A 19,542-nucleotide genomic window follows, 5' to 3' on the forward strand; every position below is an offset into this window, starting at 1 on the left:
TGGTTTTTTTCCAGTTACATACATTCTGCTTTTACCAGCTGTTACGGGCTAAAAACAGTCCTACATAATCATAAATGTTAATAAATACAGTACAAGTACAGGGCTTTTTTTCTCCCCCCTTTGCTGCCATTCTTTGGGGTTCAGATTCTTTAAGCTCTTTTCTGCACCACAAATACAAGTTGCTTTTTTTTCCCCACTCTTTCCCTTGTGTGAAGAAACACCTCTGCAATCCCTAAGATTCTTGCTTTGGGACTTAATTTTGTCCTCACACCAATACTGAACAACTCCTAGAGCTATTAAAAAGATGTGCTCAACCCACTTAATAATTATTTTTACCGTGTTTTTGAATACACAAAACATTAGGGCACCATGCAGCCTTGTGACTGGATGTATTTGAAATGTACACTTACGGGTGTTTTCAGGCAGCAGCAGTACTTTTAAAATTTTCATGAGGAAAAGGTCAAAACCAGGGAATGGCACAGCTCATCAGCACCAGAGCCTGATGAATGGGTTTGTTCTCCCTTCCCTCAGGGTTGAGGTAAAAGCACTGAGCTCATCCCAGACCAAAACACAACACAGAGGTCAAAACCCTTTGGAAGAGAGAGATCCTTTCACCTGGACTTACTTCCCAAAGTGTGTTACTCTGTGCTTATGCTGGGTGGAATGATACGGACTGACGACGTGAGAAGCTCCAATTGCAAATAAAAAAAAATCTTTATTGCATCTTAGAAGCAAGTTTAAAAAAAAAAAAAAAAAAAGAGAAGGAAAGAAAGGAAAAAAAAAAAAAAAGAGAAGGAAAAGAAAATTTTCCATGCAGCTACATTGTTGGGACTGTCACCAGAAAATGATGAACATTGTAAGACACAGACTCTATGCTAGTTGCAGTTCATACTCCATACACGTGTAAACAATGGTTATTTCTTCTACTGGAATAGCAATTGCTCCGTAAGATCCCTTCAAACGTGGCAACAACCACCTAAGCCTTGGGTTTTCTCCACTCCTTCACTTGCCTCCACTTCCCAAAGAGTAGGCGAAGTGGAGCTGAGGGCAATGAGATGAAATGGGCCTGGAGGATACGATAGAAAAATAAATTGTTCACTGGTTTTTATTTTTTTTTTGTTTCTGCTGAGCAGGATATTTACAGGTACATAGGTCCCAAGAGATCATCTGCTTCAATGACAATGTCCAGTCACTGTCTAAGTCTCAGTGTTCAGGGTTCCCTATCTGGCTTTAAGGCACTTTATTTCGTGTATTTTCTCTTACCTTGCTAGGTGTTAACTCATAGGGATCACATTTTCCTTGTATTCAGCCTCCGCATCCCCAGTTCCTCTTAGAATACGAAAAAAAATTCCTGAACTCACTGATGTCATTCCAAAAATGTTAAAGGAATTTGGGGGGGGGGAAAAAAAAAGATTAATGAAAAAATATTTTAGAAAGTAATCTTTGGAGATCATTTACTGTAAGTATGATGTACACTACCTTATCAGTGAGAAGATGCAATACATTCCTAATATATATATATATATTTACACACACATATATATATATATATAAAATATTAAAATGACTAACAGATATTCAAGGAAAGGTCAAGAACCTAAAACAATGGATATTAAATAAATTAACGGTCTAGCAGATACAGAAAAAAAAAAAAAAAGAATCCCAAAACAAAACTAGTAATCAAATGTAACAATTGTTCCCATAAACATCACGTGACCGACTGAACGAAGTCGATGCGATCGGGCGCGGGACACTCGGTGCAGAGGAGTTTTCCAAGTTCTCCTCAGGGATCTTGGATTGATCGTTGTGTGCTGTCGTTTGGCTGCCAGAGATTCCCATTTCCCAGCCCCTTCCCCTGGCTCCTCAGGCTTCAGCATTTCCTGGTCACATCGCTCAGCCCTTGGCTGAGGACAAAACACAGAACCCACCGCGGATTCCCCAAACCTTCCGTCCGTGTACGGACCAAATGTCAAACACGACAATTTCTACAAGGAATAATCGGATCACGGCTTGTGCTTACTTCCTTCCCTCGCCTGCCCATAATCAGTGGAAGTGTATTTTTAAACTGAAATAATCAGCTGTTAGGGAATTAAAAAAAAACCCCCAAACCCTCCTGCGATTACCACCCTTTCTCATGGCCGCAGCGACTCAGATTTTCTAACGCAATTTGAAAATTAATGGCTAATCCTGAACCAAAGGAGCAGAATCTTTGCACGGTAGCAGTCACACCAAAAACATTTAGACACAGCGTTTTGTCACTTGGCTTTGCACGCTCAGGTCCACATTTACAGAATCCCAGCCATGAAGACGGCAACGGAAACGGTAGGAAACAATCTTTTGTTCATAAGGAAATTCTAATTCAAGTCAGATTTCCGCTGATCAGATAACTCTTAAACAATTTTTTTTTTCTTTCTTTTTTTTTTTTTTTGTTTGAAGGCAAATACTGATCACAGTTTTTGTTCAAAACCAAAAACACAACAACAAAAAAACCCAAGGGCCTTGTTCTTCTCAAAACGAGCGCTTTGTAAGAAAACAACGATGATTTCTAAAATATATCCTGTGTGGTCTTTTAAAAGTGAATTATCAAAAAACATTTTCCCAAAAATAAATTAGATAATTAAAAAAAAAGTCTTTTCCAGCATAGCTGGACATTAGGCTGTCCTCACTGAGCCATTAGTATTGCTGCTTTTCCCAAAATTTGGGTCGTTTTTTTCAAACCATATTTCAGCCAGCTGTTGTGTGGACCCATAAGTTGAAGCTTTGGACCCCAAGCACATTTTATATTGTTTCGGATCAAGATTAGGGTCACAAAAAACAGGGTGATGCACATGGACTACTCCAATTTCTTGGCTTCTGAAAGTTTTTAAGCCAGCTTGAATGACTTTGTTAAATAGATCTACGTCTTCAAGGCCCCAACCTTGGATGGAGACATCAAAGCCACCCGCTCGAAGAAGGTCACCTTTGTAAATACAGGTGATACCAAAGCCATAGTTCCTCCAGAAACCTGTTTTCTGAGTGAAGGCAAAATGATTGTCACTAGGAACCTTTCCACTATAAACAATCTTTGGATCATACTGGCTAAAAATGATGGGAAAATACACTTGCTGACCCAAAACTGTATTGGCTCTACACCGCTGGAGGAATTCTGTGGTAAACACTAAGTCAACATCACAGAAGAAAAGTAAAGACTCGTTCTGGAACTGAGAAGATCCGACTTCCAGAGCCAGTGCCCTGGAGAACTCCCCCGACACCGGCAGGACCTGCATGTCAGCCTTGGGGTATTTGGAGTGGTAATCTCTCATCAGCTCAATCTGCTTCGCTTTGTCAGGGTTGGAGTTGGAATTGAAGAGCAGGACCACCAGCTTGACATTCTGGTTTGGAACGAGGCACGTCTTTTCAAAATTCGCCATGAACCTTGCAAACATGTCAAACCGTCCGGAGAGAGGGATCAGGATGTTGATCTTCTTGTCTTTGAGCTCCTTCCTTTCTGCTTTGGACCTGCTGAGCTGGAAGGGAACAAACATCTTCAGCGAGTTGGAGAGGAAGGACAAGGACCCAGAATCCTGGTTGATTTTGCTGGCCAGCTCTTTGGCGTCCATCTCTTCGTGCTCCATGAACTGGATCTTGCTGAAGGTCTGCTGCAGGTACGCGTGCCTCCTCACGGGGACCGTCATCTTCTTCCCCTTGTGCTTCTTGTAGAGCAGCAGCAGGTCCAGCACGTACTCTGCTCCGTACATGGGGTTCACCCTGCGGTACCCATACTGTATTTCCTTGAAATCAATGATTCTCCCCCGTGTCTTGGCGTTGGCGTTGATCATTTCCATGACCTGCATAACGATGTCGTCCAACGCCTCGCGCTGGGACGAGTCCATCCCTCTCCGAGGCGGCTGCCCGTCGGCGCCCGAGTACAAATATTTTCCTGTCAGGAACTCCCACTCCAGTATCTCCTCCCGGTGGCGGGGCTGGAAGCGCATGAAGGAGGGCGGCATTCCCAGCTGCAGGTCCTCCTTGTGGATCTCGGTGTTGCTGTACTTGCTCATGAGCACGATCTCGCGGTGCAGCTGCACGGTGCGGTGGCGCAGCTCGGCGATCTTGCGGCTCAGCATGTAGCTGTGCAGCCTGTACTGGTATGGGGGGTTCTTGTTGGGGTGCAGCGTTATAGCTCGGTGTATTTTGCTGTTCCTCAGGTCTCGGATGTAGCCTTTTTTGTTCTTCTCGTAGTTCTCGTAGAACAGCTGCTGCATCTAGAAAAGAGAGAGAGAGAGAGAGAGAGAGAGAGGGGAAGTCAGAGTCTCGGCAGTGCTGACCCTGTGAAAGTTTGCCCACGCAACCCCGCTGGGAGAGAATTCCCCCTCGCTCACAGGGCCAGAAGGCTTTCTGAATAAGCTGTTCTTGGGTTTAGGCACAGGTTGTAGCAATACCAGCAGCTATTCAAGGAAATTAAGAGGATTATTCATTGTAAACTGGTGAAAGAAAAATCTATCATGGATTTGGGATTACTACAGCCCATTCTAGAGGTATCACCGGCGGCCAAACAATTCTGCAGTAAGTCGATTGTAAGCTCATTTCTTCACAACAGCACACCATCACCAGGAAAATAACACCGTGAAGTGTTCGCTACAGAACTCCCATTATTCATTTGTTTCCCATTGTTTTAACATTAATAATAAAGAAGAATAGAAAGAGATGCCATGTACATACTAAGCAAATCAGACAACACCTTTTCCATTATTTCCAAATGCCATTTAGGCATTAAAAATGCAGGTTTAGGCATTAAAAATGCAGGTCGCTGAATGTTTTAGTCAAGATGCCCAACATGTTACCTCAAGCGCTGCAATGCAAAGCTACAGCTGTCATTTTAAAATATCAATGGACAGTAAAGTGCACCTGAGATTCCTAGAGTTCCAGAAGTCAGGTAATACAGGATGCATGTGTACGCCAGAATAAAAACATCCTTAATGTGGCATTTGCTATTTCAAAACAAGGAGATAATGAGCTGAGATTAGATTCACAAGTCTTAGGAAAGAAGACAAACCAGCTTTACCGTCCTCAGTAGCTCAGGCAGTAGCTGATATTGTGAAAGACCAGCTAGGATGATAATGTGAAAAATAAACTGATAAATAAACCTTGAGGCCAAAGGTATATCCCAGCTTAGATAATGGAACTTTAAAAAGACCACGGGCAGATTCTGTCACAACACAAACTTCATCAACCTGCCAGAGCTGACACAGCACCTTCATTCAATATGGGATCCAATCTCTGTTACTGGCAGTGGAATCTGCCACAGGAAGCACAGCAATAAAGCTTGTGCAAAAGGGCTGTGCAGGGCAGCAAAGAGCCAAACTCAACAAAAGAACCAGGGAGAATGTCTCAAATATGATGGCAATCAAACAGAGCACTAGAAAGAAAATCACCAGCACAGAAACCTTCCTTTTACCATCCGCCCAGAGCCAGCACCAGTCCTGTTTTATTGGGCCTTCGGTTGCATTTTTCCCGTTATTGTGGACAGACACTGAATCTCAGGGATAAACTTACACCTGGATTTAATTGCTGCTATCTTAACAAGCTGGCTGTGTGCACGCTGAAACCTGACATTCGGCGTATCGCCGCCGACAGCACGGAGCAGGCTGAGCCCACTGGGAGCACGGATTTTAATCTGAGCAAATGTAAATCACTGCAAAGGAGGGAGGGAGGGATTTCAGGCGGACTGAGAAAGAAAGGACACTTATTTCGTGGGTCACCACCAGTCCCCCACCCCCTTTCCCCTTCGAGTTCACCTTCTTCCCGCTCTCCCCAAGTGATCCCTGCTGCGTGCAGGCTGTCTGGGAGCAATCCAGGCCAGAGGATGGATGGATCTGCACGGCAACGCAGCCAAAGGAGAACATCTTGGCCATGGCCCCTTGGCAGGCCTCAGATGAGCTGCCTGTCGAGATGTATAATATCCCTTTAGAAGTCATGCAAGATTTAAAAGAGCGCTACGGGCGGAGGTTAGCTGGTCTAATCCCACGTCCAGCAGAGTTATCCAAACTGAATGAACCTCATGCTTTCCCAAGAAACACGTTTTTTCCACTCACCCAAAAAACTGTTCTCCATTTGTGTCCCTGTATTGTTTCCTCTACTACCACTGCTTATTTTTTTGGTCACTTTGAACCTCGCTGTTGCTGAGAAAGGCTCTAGGAGACCTTAAATCACACCCATCTAAGGTCAGTCTTGTGAGCATCATTTATTGCAGTGGAGAGCTCTCACGGGAAGAACAGGATTAGCCCAGTACTGCAGGACTCATTTTACTGACAGCACTGATCTATCCTCTAACACTATGCATATGTAGAACTAGAAGTATCAAATGCATATGGTTACCAGTTTCACTGACATTTTAACAACTATAGGCAGAGGCTTTTCCAGGAGTACTGTGACATCAGATGAAAATTCTCAAATCACATCATTAGGCTGCCATTATTTAAAGGAAAATTGACAATAGGATTTAATTTCAGGTCTTGTTTTGAACTTATAAGACAACAAAATCAAGACCATGCAGCCTGAATGCATTTACTCCAAAATTGCTACCTAGGGCATTCTGAAGAGGAAACCATGAGAAGCAGAAAGGCTTTCAGATTGCACAACAAAGTTTTAATAGAATACTGATGGGTTGGAAAATGTTATGAAACTTCCCAATGGAAGTAAAGATAGGAAGCCCTAGCAAACGGCACAAATTAAAATTAAGAAACATATTTTAAAGCTCTAGCTTGCCACTCGGGAGTAACCTCTTAGGTGGACCACTTACCTTCTAATACTCCTTCCTGCCCCTTCCCAAAACTAGCTTGCTTCGAAATCTGAAAATAAAACATCTCAGCAAGACTTTACTGGGGCTTCAACACAAAGCAATTTACAACTGAAACGTCTATTAACAGCCACCTTGCTCAGCCAAAAAGGTGACAACTGTGCTCCGGCCAGCCCTGCGGTGCAGCTAATGAGAAGCACCACAGTAGCCAGGCTTTTATATAATCCTATTTTTCAGGAGAATGCCTTGCAAGGCTGGCACGTTCAAAGTTTTTCCTATGAAGTCTCTCCCTCTCCTACTCCAGCGTCCCCCCTGTCCCCTGGCATTCAGCAGGCATGGGGTGTGCCAGGATCCCACAGCTCCCATCCCCCTGGGGGGGCCAAGGTACACCCCACCCCGGCAGGAAACACAAAGAAGGGCACTGGAAGGAGTTAATCAACTCCCTACAGAGAGTACAAGGAGTTACAAACTATTTTTTCACAGTGACACCAAGTGCTGTACACAAAGTCCAAGTGGCCAGTGGCCAAGGGATCAGTTTAACCCTTCTCGGGCCGAGGCGCTGGTAGACACTTGTCCCACGGCCACAGAAGGGCTGCCAGGCCCGAGGGCTTTGCCCCAGAAACCAGCCCCACATGGATTGTGTCGGCTCACCCACACCTCCAAACCTGAAGGAAATGAGCAGCTCCCTCCACACCACTTGACAGCCCCACCAACGCTGATTTGCTCAAACCATTAAGGCTCCCCAGCACTGGGTTCAATCACTAACAAGGGCAATTCCCAACTATCACAAATCACTGCTAATATACTTTTTTACCATATTTGGGTCCAAAACACAATGCTAAATGTCACCAATTAGCACAGGCTGGCTTTCGACTCTACACGACACTGGAAAGCCATAAGGAAGATACAAAATCATAATTAACTCTTGTGTACATCATCAATAGGTGGGTGGAAGAAGGCCACAGAGAAAGGAATATCTGTGATTGACTTGCTCCTCCCAGTCACTAAACACACGTGTGGGGAGTGACACAAGCCCAGGACATGCACGTCTCCCACAGACACTACGTGCCGACTACCCCATGCCTGTTACCAGAGCCTTGAGAGCTGAACTCTTGCAAACTCTTCTTCTAGCGGAACAGGTTTCTCTATGATCCCTTTTTTTTTAAAAAAAAAGAAGCTTTCATGGATATTAATTTTGCAATGATTATATTCTAAGCATGCTTTATTCTAGTGCAGAGCACTGAGAGCATAGGGATACAAAGAAGAGCTACTCTTTATTGACCACTATTTACTCTAGACCTGTTGAAGCCTTAAAAACCCTAATGTTCCCCAAACCATTAGAGACTGAATGTTTAAACTGTGGTACAGCTGTTGTGGGCACTGCTGGCTCACGTCCAAAAGACCAACTGAAAGGAGAGAGTGTTACGTTCTTCGTTTTAAATGAAGAAGTCTTTTGCAGGCCAAAAAAAAGTGTACTGGAGAAAATGGACTTTAAAAATAAGACCAGTTTATGCAGAAACTGGCCTGCAGCCACGGATTAGCCCCCGAGGGCTTTCTCTCACAGCTCCAGATTGTGCTCCCAGAGCCCAGAAAACACAGCCCCACAAGTCTCACGAAAAGCAATCACGGATAAGACATGTTGTATGGCAGGTTTCGAAACGCCCAAGATGGGCTTTAGGTACAAAGCCCAGCTAATTAAAAGCTCGAATGATGGTTAATGTCACCTAGCTCAGAGCACCTCTGTCAGGAGGAGATGAGGATGTGGGTCCCAGCGTGGAGCTGCTCAACAGGAGCAATGCAGGTGCTGGGACAGCCCCTACCCTGCCCCATCTCCTCCTTCCAAAGATTGCCAGAGCTGGTGCAAGGGGGCAGCTCCTGTTGGCTGGCTGAAGTGAAATTCAAGTCTTTCTGCTCCCACATCCCAAGGAACTGCATGAAACGATTGCAGCTGCACTAGCACGATTTTGCCACAATTTTGCACTGATTAACCACAACAGATCTCCAGTTTTCTGGTTTACACATCACCAATATCGCTCAATCGATGAAAAATTTTGCCAAGGGAAAGGAGCATCAAGGCTTTGTTTACTGCTGACTTCCCTCTGCTGGAGGGGAAGACTGTAGGGACCTCCTGGATACAACTCTGTGTATTCAGGGTTCTTTCCATTTAAATCCTGATGCTTTATATCCCACAGCTAAACACTGACATGACTGAAGGCACTCCTTCAGACAGAGTTATTATGGTGGAGACAAACACAGGGAAGTAATGGATAAACACTCATTTCCAGTGAACTTGGCCACTTGTTCATGGCTTTAACCTCCCCAGTTGCCACTACAGGAAAGGATGCAGGAAACGCCACTGGGTGCCAGGAGATCAGACTTCCCTCTCAGCTGGCAAGTGAGGCCCTGAGCTCTGGAGCACTATTAAATGATGTGATTCTTCAGACAACTCACTTCTCACACAAATTTCATCAAGTACTGCTGGTTCATGTTTGCTTTGTTTCATAAAGAGAGGCAAGAAAATCACCCCGAGCAGCCAGTCAGTACTCAGAATTTCCATGGCTGGGGCAGCAGAGGCAGATCCAGCTGTGACCTCTGGGTGCAGTAAGCCCAGGCATGCTCTGAAGCAAGAAGTTTATTCTGTACAACACAAATGCCTCTTCTTATACGATCCTCAGCGAAACAGCGCTGGTCTCACTCGAGAGCCTTGCAGTGCCTCCTGCACCGCTCTCCTCTCCAAAGTATTCCAGAAAGGAAGCCAAATACTAAGGCAAGTTTCAAGCACAGCAAACTCAAGGTCATTGAATTCCCAAGGAATCTGTGAATTAGGAGAGTTGCTGCTGGAGTTCAAGCTTTTGTGAACCATACCAAGTAGCTGTTTAATTAAACAACTGTTTTCCTCCCAATCCTTTCTTGTTTAAGCAAGTAGAAGAGCTTAAAAATTACTTATTCATTTACAGTTTCTCGAACCAAGTAGCCTTTAAAGTATTTCCAGCTTGGCAAAGGAAAGAAGAAAACCTGCAAAAATGAATGGGTCTTCAAAACTGGCATGGAGTACCTCACCTCTGACCCTGAGCTCGACGATCTCATTACCCAAAACCTACACGTGGGAGCAGTCCAAGGCACTTGGGAACTGAGATCCTCCAGCTAGGAAGCAGAGAACTTCCCTCCTCCTTGCCCTGCATTAAAGTGAGCTTCATCCTCCTGGTTTAAATGAGGAGACAGAAATCAGATAAAATGGAACGTGCCGGTTTAGGATATTCAGATTTAACTGTGTGAACCTTAGGAGAGCTGGATGTGAATGTGCGGTTTTCGTCCAAAAGGTTCTGGTTTGACAGAAACAAAAACAAATAATATCACTAAACAGTAACAAATGTTCTATGCTACAGCTATTAAAGAAGCAGAACATCGTAGGTGCAAATGACTAATTGTCATTGGGATTGCCTGAGAAAGTGCAATCAAGAGTTGCTTCTAGCATAATTTCCAAATTATGAGTCCTGGTGCAAACTGCTGCCCTTCACAAGGCTCGCCCTTGCTCAAGTTAAGGCTCTGACCCATGGGGCAAATGATTCAGCTCTCCCTCTCCAGCCTCTGTCTCAGATCCAAACAAAACCAGGGATACAGTGACTTGCTGCTGATTGCTCATTTCAAGGCCAGACTCAGGGATGATGCCAAATTACTTGCCCACTGAATCTACTGCACCTCAGCATTTCTTTTCCCTGTTGTCAACTCCACACTTTTACCCCACAGTACAGGCAGAGCACAAGAAAACTTGTTTTTCATTATGAATTTCAACAGCCCCATGAAAGCCAGAGTCACAGCCTTGGAAGTCTGTATCTGCTCTTTCTCATGCAAAGTGTTAAGATTCCAGAGGAGCAGCACATGACCCTTGGAGGAAAGCGTCTTGGAGATGATGAGCAGAAAGCTTCTGACACCCTGGCCAATATTCTCTGTATGGTAAAAACAGAGTTAGAGGGATGCAGTCTCCTCTGAACACAGACTAGAGAAGAGAAGACCTCTTCTGGACTGCTGTGTGATTTTCCACCATGTGTTTTCAAGAAGCAGTAATGTAATCATTTAGAAATACTTTTGTTCATGGAATTCAAAGATTCCTATTTGGGAGCTACTTTCCACATCCAGTGGTTTTGCAGGAGTTGCGAGCCATGATGGATGATGAGCCTTTTTGGTCCACTTGGCAAGGCTACCAAAAGTTACTGCTAAAAGGGGAATGGAGAAGAAACCCTCAGCTTGGAGAAATTTCAGCTGCAGCCCAGGCAGCCACCCACCATCTCAGCATCAGTGCAACATCAGAAATCCAAGCTGGAGCAGCACAGCCTCTCTGCCAGATTGGATGGGGACAGCAGTGATCCTGCATCACCACCACCCCAGGTCTCCAGGTCTCTGCCAACACCAGATTCTGCAAGAAGCCCGGGGGAAGCCAAGGCTCCAGTGGGTCTGTCTGCAGGATCCCTCCCTGTCAGTCCTGCCCACATGTGCCCACCAGCACAGCTTTCTCTTGCTGCAGGATGTTTCAGGAACCTCCACCCCTCAGGCACAGGGAGACAATGTCACAGTAACGGCACTGAAGGACAGGGCTGAGGAAGTCACATCAGCACAAAGCTCTGAATCTCTCTTGAGCCTTCACAGGAGATTACTGTGAATTTCATTAGGCAAAGATTCAGCCTCGCAATAGCTGCAGTTCTACCCTGCATGTAAAAAGGTGGGGCTGTATTTAAAAAAAAAAATCCATTTGCAAGGCATTCATCACTTCCAGCTTAAACAGAACTATTTGGGATGAGGAGGGCCACTGCCCCTTTTTCACGGCAACAGACCATGCTTGATGTTTCTGATCCCTTGAGAAGATTTGTATCAGGAATACACCTTCTGGAAAGGGGCAAGAAGGGAGCTGGGAATGCTGAATTAAATCCCCAAGACAAGGCCAACTGCTCAACTGCCTATGTCAAAGCTGCAGCCCCTCGGACCTGCAGTGCCAGAACAGCCTCAACGTGAGAGAGCATCTTCCATAACTTCATTTGTAAATCCATCTGTGTTATGCTCTCCTAACAACTGATGCTAAAAGCACTTCTCTGCCAGCCACATCACTATCAGCTGATAAAAACTGACAGAAAACTGTGAATGTATAACATTTCTAATTTCTCTGCTGATGAACCCTCCTCCCAGATGCCACAGTTGCCACTCCATGGGTGCTGCTGTGTTGTGCCTCTGCCAGGCAAGCAGCTGGAAGAAGGGATGCTGTTCAGGAGGAACTCTTGAAACCTTAGCCCCTTCCAAATTGCTGATGGCCTGTCCCTAGGGGGTTGCAGCTGCACACCACTTCAAGCTGGCGGGGTTATCTGAAACACAGAGCCAGCCAGCACTCAAGTAACACTCAGAGGGCTCACTCTGCCCACTTGGTCCCGCTGGATCAGTGCGGCTCCGCTCGCGTCTCACCAGTGTCACCTGGTTCGCTACAGCACAAAGGCCAAGATGATGGTGAATCTCTGTGTTAACTGCATGGCACAGCCATCTCTCTTCCAGGCTTGGATATCAATGAGTGCTCCAACATGGAGCTCTCTAGCTGTGTTTTCCAGGGTCATGCTGAGATATATCCATGGTTGGCCGCTGCTGAAGGCGCCGAGCAGGGCGGGAGCTGGCAGCACGAGGCAGTGCTGGGTTTCCTGCTCAGGTCTGCTGTCAGCAGCAATCACTGTCACAGAAATCACAGAATATTCCGAGTTGGAAGGGACCCAGAAGGATCACTGAGTCCAGCTCTTAAGTGAATGGCCCATACTGGGATGAAAACCACAACCTTGGTGTTATTAACACCACGCTCAACCAGCTGAGCTCATCTCAGTACACCCCTCCATGGCACCCAGCAATGAAGAAGGAACTCAAGCTGCATTTAAAAGAATATCTCCTCTTACTCCTGTTGGTAGAAAACCAGAACAAGCTATGGATTTCCTTACAGACCTCCCACAGAACCAGTGCCCAGTACAGACTCGGGCAAATCCACAATGTTTTTGACACAGGCAGAGGGTTTCACCCGCCTGCAAGCTCAGAGCAGCTCTTCATCTTCAATCTGGTTTTTCAGCCAGAGCCACCATTTCTGAAGCTGGTTTGAAGACTTCCTACAAGGGCCTGGACTCAATCACCAGCTTGTTTCACACGGGGAGCAGCCCAGGGTGACGGCTTCCAGGGCTCACCAAAGCTGCACAGCATTGTTCTCAAGTGTCTATATGAAACGCGTGCACTTTTTTTTTTTTTTTTTTCCCAAAGAATTGTTTAGCAATTGCTCAGAGGAGGAGAGGAAAATGAAGTCACAAACCCTCGTTTTATGTGGAGAAGCCACATGTTTCAGTCAGCCCACGAGGATCCACAGCTGAGCCCTGGCCTGGGGATAGCTGAGCTCTGGAAGGCTGTGATGGTAATAAGCACCGTGCAGTAACGCCGCTGCTGCAGACAGGATTTCCACAGTGAGGTGATGATTGCACAAGGCTTTCTCTAGTGCTTGTACCATTACCACGCACGACTTAAAGCCTTCCTGCTCTTCTGTGCTGAGTTTAAAAACAAAAATCTGCCCTTTGTCTCATCACTGGAAAACACATGTACATCATCCAGCGCAGACGTGGCACTGCCAAAACCATTCCACGACAAGGTCTCTGCCTCAAACAGTTCTGCCATCTACAATAAGTGTAATACACAGCAGTTTGGTTATAAAAGATACAGCTCCTTGATCAATAAGGGATCAGCAGGGGAGGTTTGCCCATTCAGAGGAAGGATAAATCTCTCAAGAATTTGCCTTTCTTGCCCTGTAACCCAAAAGCCCCATAAATTGTGCACTAATAGCTCTAATTACAAAGGTCACCTATTTTTATTGCTTGCTTTGCTGAAGGGCAAGGGATAATATATTTTAAATAAGTCACTTTTTAGGAGAAAAAAGTGATTTACTAATTACTCATTTGGATAGGGTTGGCAGGGTGGGTGCAGATTCAACACCCTGGAAAGAAAAATGGTGAAAGAAGGGAAAAGGGGTGAGAGAAGTGAAAAGGTTATGAAAGAAGGGAAAAGCACTGCTGCAAATGCACAGGTCTGGGACCAGCTCCTTCCTCTGCAGTTTCACATATGCTCAGAACTAGAAGGAAGGCAACATCTTTCTAGGCAGCCACAGTTTTTATTGTCCTCCTGTCAGTGGAACAACTTTCTCATTATTAAAACGAGCTGTCAGGCAGACTGGCATTTCCCTCCTCGCCGTGTCCAAGTTAGCCCGTTCGTTCAAATATGGTTAAAGATTTCACATAGTGTTGCTGGCTAACTGTATATGGTCTGAGGTTTTCTGGAAGTTTGCCGTCTGGCACAACTTGGACAAGGAACAAGCAGCGTTACTCTGCAGTGCTCTGTAACCAAGTGCCTCTTGCATTACACACGGTCTGTCAGAGCCAGGGGTTCACCTCCATGTGGGTGCTTCAGCCCTGCTGATGTTCCCCATCCATCACCCAGCTCTGACAAAAAGAATATTCAACTGCTCCCTTCGTAATGCTCTAAATTAAAACAGGAGATGTGGATGCCAATAAATGCAATTATGCTGAATGTAAATGCACCAGAAATGGAAAGGAAAAAAATACACTGTCTCAAATACTCACCAGCGTGGGGAAGGATTTGCTAATCGCACAACACAAGTGAATTCTCTTTTGAATATTAGGCACACATACAGAGAGTTTTTGGGTCTTCCTAGGGTCTTCCTGGCTTCCAACCTGGAGCACACTTTGTTCTGCTGGCTGCAACCAAGCTGCCAGAGGTGTAGTTTTGGTAGAGCAGACCTGGCTCCAAAACTTGTGCCCATTGCCTGCAGCCACCATGGCTTGGTCCCTCCATCCCTCCAGCTGCCAGCCTGCAGCCTACAAGCCTCAGCTTGCACCCAGCTGCTGTTTCCTTTCCTTCTCCCTCTGCCACTGCAGCCTTTCTAGATTTGGAAACCAGGCAGCTTGGAAGAATTTATCACTTTCATTAGTGACCTTCCCATACTCCAATGACATTTTTCCACTCATCTGGGAGACGGGGGCAACGGGAGATCTCCTGGGTGGGTTTGCCTGTTGGGTCAAGGTCCTGCGGCTTCAAGTAACCTCGTGTGCCCAACAGAGAAAGGCAGGGAGGGAGAAAAAGCCACTGCTGAGCATGCAGAAGGAGCTTTAGCCAACAGATGGAGGAGGCCAGAAGAGTTCGCAGCTTCCTTCAGCAGACAGCAATGCCTTGTCTTCTTATGACCCATTTTTAGTTGCTGATTGAGGACATTTCAGGGATTTGACTCATGAATAGCAAATAACTTGTGCTGGCTTTGCCAAAAAGCCTTCTCCTTGCTGCAGGAAGCCTGGGCTGCTTTGAAGTAGCTCCTGAACCAAGACAATTTACAGCCTGACAGCTTAAAGCTGCATTGAACCGGGCCCTGGTGTCCTCGGGGTGTTATAAATCACCACGGTTCAGAGGCAGGCGGGCCCGGGAGGGCAGGGTGCATGGATGGGGACTGTGTTCTTCTGCTGTCCCACAAAGGCACAGCCACCAGGGAGCCAGAGCCCTTCAATGGGGCTTTCACAGGGACACACAGGACTACTCTCTGCTGCCCTTTCCTCAGTACTCTTCCGAGATATACTTGCATCATCCGAACTGCAGGTTGTTCCCGAGTTCAGTGTGGTTTTGAGCTGAGCTAATCCGGGCTCTGACGTGCATCCCATGAGCAAATAGGTGCTCCCAACTCCTGGCCAACAGCAGGCTTGGAAACCTCTACTGAGAGCAAGCTTTTGGGAACAGGCTTAGCTGGTGGCAGAGGGATCCACTGCTGACTCAGTCCTGGGGGCTGCACTCGTGTCAGAAAGCGAAGTGGGCACTGACACATGATTTGAGTCTTGAAATAGCAGCACTGTTCCACACAGCTCATCTGGCAGGGCCCAGAGGCAGCCCCAGAGCTCTGGGTGGGAGGACAGCTCTCACTCTGCTCAAGGACATCTGTCAGGGACATCCTCCGTAGCCACAACCTGATTTGGGATGCCCAATCCAACAGTACTTTTCTCTAAAGCCTACAGAAAGAGCTTTGCATGTACCCCAGGATTCTCATCCTCATCTCATGGCTGCTTTGCCCATCCCCGTTTGGGGTTTTCCCATCCCAGAGCCAGGGAATGTTGTGCAGGCTGCGGGACCGTGCTCTTCATCAAGCCCTGCCTTTGCCTCGTCTTGATGTGAATGCCAAAGTCAAATATAATCCACCCACCCAAACCAGATGTTAGAAACCTGTCTGTCTCTCTTCAGCTGTCCTCTGAGGTCTGGCCTCCTGTCAAATGCCTGAGGCGAGAGTTTTCTTTTTCATTTTTAAGGCAATGATAGTATGTTCAAAGGCTCTTTCTTCTGTTTGGAGAGAGCAAATCTACACCTGGTCCAGAAGTGCTTCAATACACATCAGCAACTAACAAATCTCTGAGAGAAGTTTGGCTACTTGACTTTCAAAATAGTTGTTTCCTCCCTCCACAGAAATTTTACGAGCTAATTCAGTAGTGCCACAGGAACTGCCACAGGAACAGAGGCGACAAAACGAGCCAAATCTGTTCAGCGTGCCACCTTTTTATTCACCAAACTGTCAAAGGAGAACTTTTATTTTCCCCTCTGGAATGCCATTTGTTTCTACAGATCTTTAAGCCAGAAGAATACAGAGATGATCTCCTGGGCACTTGTTTTCCATGGAAACAGTGCACACTGGATATTTCCCACAGATAGAGAAGGAGAGGAGCAAAGACAGAGCAAGAGTAGAAGGGAGAAGGACAGATCAGACCAGAAGGGGCAGGTTTGCAGCACTGTTGTGTTGTCTCATAATACATCTTAAGCAAGAACCTCCTTTTGGGTACTTTATGTCCTAAAAAAACCTCAACACGTAACAGGAGTCTGTGTTGCACAAAGACGAGAGATGGAAAGCATTACGCTGACCTTAAAATGTAGCTCAGGGGCCTGGTGCATCACAGACTGTTTAGTATTAGCATTATCCAGAAAAGCACCGAAAAATGCATTGCAGGATATTGAAGAAATCTATATCCGGATATTAAAACTAGTATTGAGCAAACCGTGAGGAGTGACTATCACAATATGGTCAGACCACAAGCTTAATGAAGCCTAGGAAATAAAGCACTGTGACTAATTTGAAGCACATTAAAAGAAATCACATACAAACCCCACTAAATCCATCAACTCCCAAGGACACTTCTTTGCCTCACTCAGAAGGGGTGAGGACACGAACACATGTGATTTACACAATATGTTGTACTGCTCACTGTTTTATGCTGATTTCCAACCAAAGTACTGCCTGTTCTTGAGGACTGGGATTTCACACTTGGAGGATTTCTAAGAAAGAGGTTTTATGGCTGGGACTGAAGTGACGTGGCCAGAACGTGAGGATCCAGCAGAGCTGGCGCCTGCCTGACGATGCCTTCCCACTACAGCAGGCACTGTCTCCTGGCAGCAGGGATGAGCGTCCAGGTTCTGGGACCCACTAGCAGACGAACAGCATCATCTTAGCAGATGTACAATGTTATTCGCAACGAGTCAAGAATTAGGTCAAAGAAAACCTTCCTCTCCTTGGAAGTCCAGCTTCCTGGGCTCCTTGCACGTTGGATTTCTCCTGTGGTGTAGCCCTCCTGTCCACTCTGCATGGGAGAGAAACCACCCAACCCCTGAAATGTCAGCCTCTCTGTTTTGTCAATGGGCTAAAGTAAAGGGAAAGTAAAACAACCCCACAGCATCAAAAAACCCACATCAAAACCCAACCCTACCCACAACATCCTTCTCCTCTTCATCCCTCAGACAACTTACATTGGTACTGAGATTGGAACTGTCTTGAAAGGACATTTATCTGCTCTGCTCTGGGCTTGCTTTGTGCTCCACAGGAGAGCAACTAGAGGAATCAGACGGCTCCTGGCCATGAGAGTGTGTGCTTACAAGAGCTGATGGCTCGCTCAAGGTGGCAGCAGGAGCTGAGCAGTCCTGCACAGACACCACGTTAGACAGGAATGCTGCAATAAATGCCAGCCTGGAAATGTCCTTACAGGAAAAGAGATACACTGGAGACTGGGAAAGAGCAGATGACAGCAAGAGGTTGTCGTTTATGAGACTGGTCGAGACCACCGCTAATAATTTGTGCCCTGAATGCTGCGAGGAGCGAACTTTGTGAATCATGATGCAGGTTTGTAAGAGATGCACTAACTCATGCCACTGCTGAACGATATCAAATCCAAATGTCAAATCCACTCCAAACCCAGTGGTGACTTAGCCAACTCTAGAGTCGGTTTCTTTCTTCACTTCCAAGCTACAGAAACCATCACCCTGACATAATAGCAAGAATCGTTTGGCCATAACCATGAAGGAAAAAACCAAAACAATAATAAATCTGTAAGCCTCAGTGGCAAGCAGAAGAATGCAATCTTGATTCTCTTGCCCACTAAATAATTATGCTTACATCATGCTAAAATAAAAGTCTACGTTGTGCTTTCTGTTATTAAAAAATACAAGGAAGAGATCAAACTGTCCATATATATGGAATTATAAAACCAAGCCATATATCACCCAGACCAAAGCATGTAATCAGGACATAACAAATGGAGTTTAATACTTAGCGGAAACCACAGCTCTGGAAGACATTTAAAGGAATATTTCCATTTTCCTAGGTACTATATCAGGTCCTTGGCCAGACATTTTTGATTGCACTGTACTAAAAATACCGTCCCAGCTTCAGAAGACAAAAATTTTCGAAGCATGACGAAATGTGAAAGGTAATTGCAATGCACCACTGAGCTATTTCATTACATTATCTAACATCTTTAAAGAGTAGATTAGCTCACAGTGCAAACATTCTGGTTTCCCTGATGTTTGAGTCCTGGCAGCGACACAAGCAGCAGGAAGAGCCGTGCCTGAAGACAGGAGAGTGGTGCTAGTGAGCTCCTGGAGCAGCCTTCCTCGGCAGAACAGGCAGCACTTTCCATCCAAGAACGTCGTGGAAGAGCTGCAGCCCCTTTTGCTGAGGCAGTACGGGAACACGCTGGGAGAGGTGTGTGATCTCCTGCCAAGCCCTCCTCAGCAAAACTGAAAGAGCCAAAGGTTTATCAGCACCATCTGGGTCTCAGTGCTGACATCAACCAGGGGGGAGCTGATTTGAGAAGCTGCCGGAGCCCACAGGCCCACCGAGCACTCGGTGGTGGTCAAGAGCTGCCTCCCCCTCAGCTGCCTCCATTTAACCCTACCTTCTTCCTACCTTCATTCAACCCTAACTAACCTCCTACTTCATTTAATCCTAACTTCCTACCTTCCCAGAAAGAACAGCACAGTGCTAATGTGATAATACCTTAAGAACTAAGGCTGCCCCAAATCAGAGATGCTCAACTCTTAGAAGGAGGACAAAAGCTTGGTGAGAAACAGCAGCTGTGGAGAGGGCAGAAGGGACCGGCTACACCTGCAACAAATAACTCACTGCAGTGGATGAGATTTGTGCTCCACAAATCCCTGTTTACCTAGGAAATCCGTATTTACAACGGTTGTGGTTATGTTTTCCTTCTACTCCCTTTGCCCTCCCACCTGCTACAACCAGGAGCAGGGGGAGCCCTCCTCCAGCTGCTCCATTATTCCCACAGATTTTCCCTTCCTCTTCACTCTCTGGCTGGTTCGTCCAAGAAACAGCTCTGGTTATGCAGCAAAAAACAGTGAGGAAGAATAATCACTAACCAAATTTCTGCTTCCTTTGT

General features: G+C 46.0%; 1 protein-coding gene across 1 annotated transcript in view; it reads right to left on the bottom strand.

Annotated features, from left to right (window-relative positions):
* Window positions 1–695: 695 nt before the first annotated feature.
* The window catches only part of CHSY1 (chondroitin sulfate synthase 1), a 76,506-nt gene continuing 57,659 nt past the window's right edge, over window positions 696–19,542 (bottom strand). Inside the window, exon 3 of the mRNA XM_066196703.1 lies at window positions 696–4,244. Within this exon, the coding sequence (XP_066052800.1) occupies window positions 2,652–4,244 (1,593 nt within the window). The 3' untranslated portion in view covers window positions 696–2,651. The remainder of the gene's footprint in view (window positions 4,245–19,542) is intronic.

Source organism: Chamaea fasciata, unplaced genomic scaffold, assembly GCF_029207755.1.
Source record: "Chamaea fasciata isolate MVZ Bird 193981 ecotype frontalis unplaced genomic scaffold, bChaFas1.0.hap1 SCAF_14, whole genome shotgun sequence".
Taxonomy (NCBI): domain Eukaryota; kingdom Metazoa; phylum Chordata; class Aves; order Passeriformes; family Sylviidae; genus Chamaea; species Chamaea fasciata.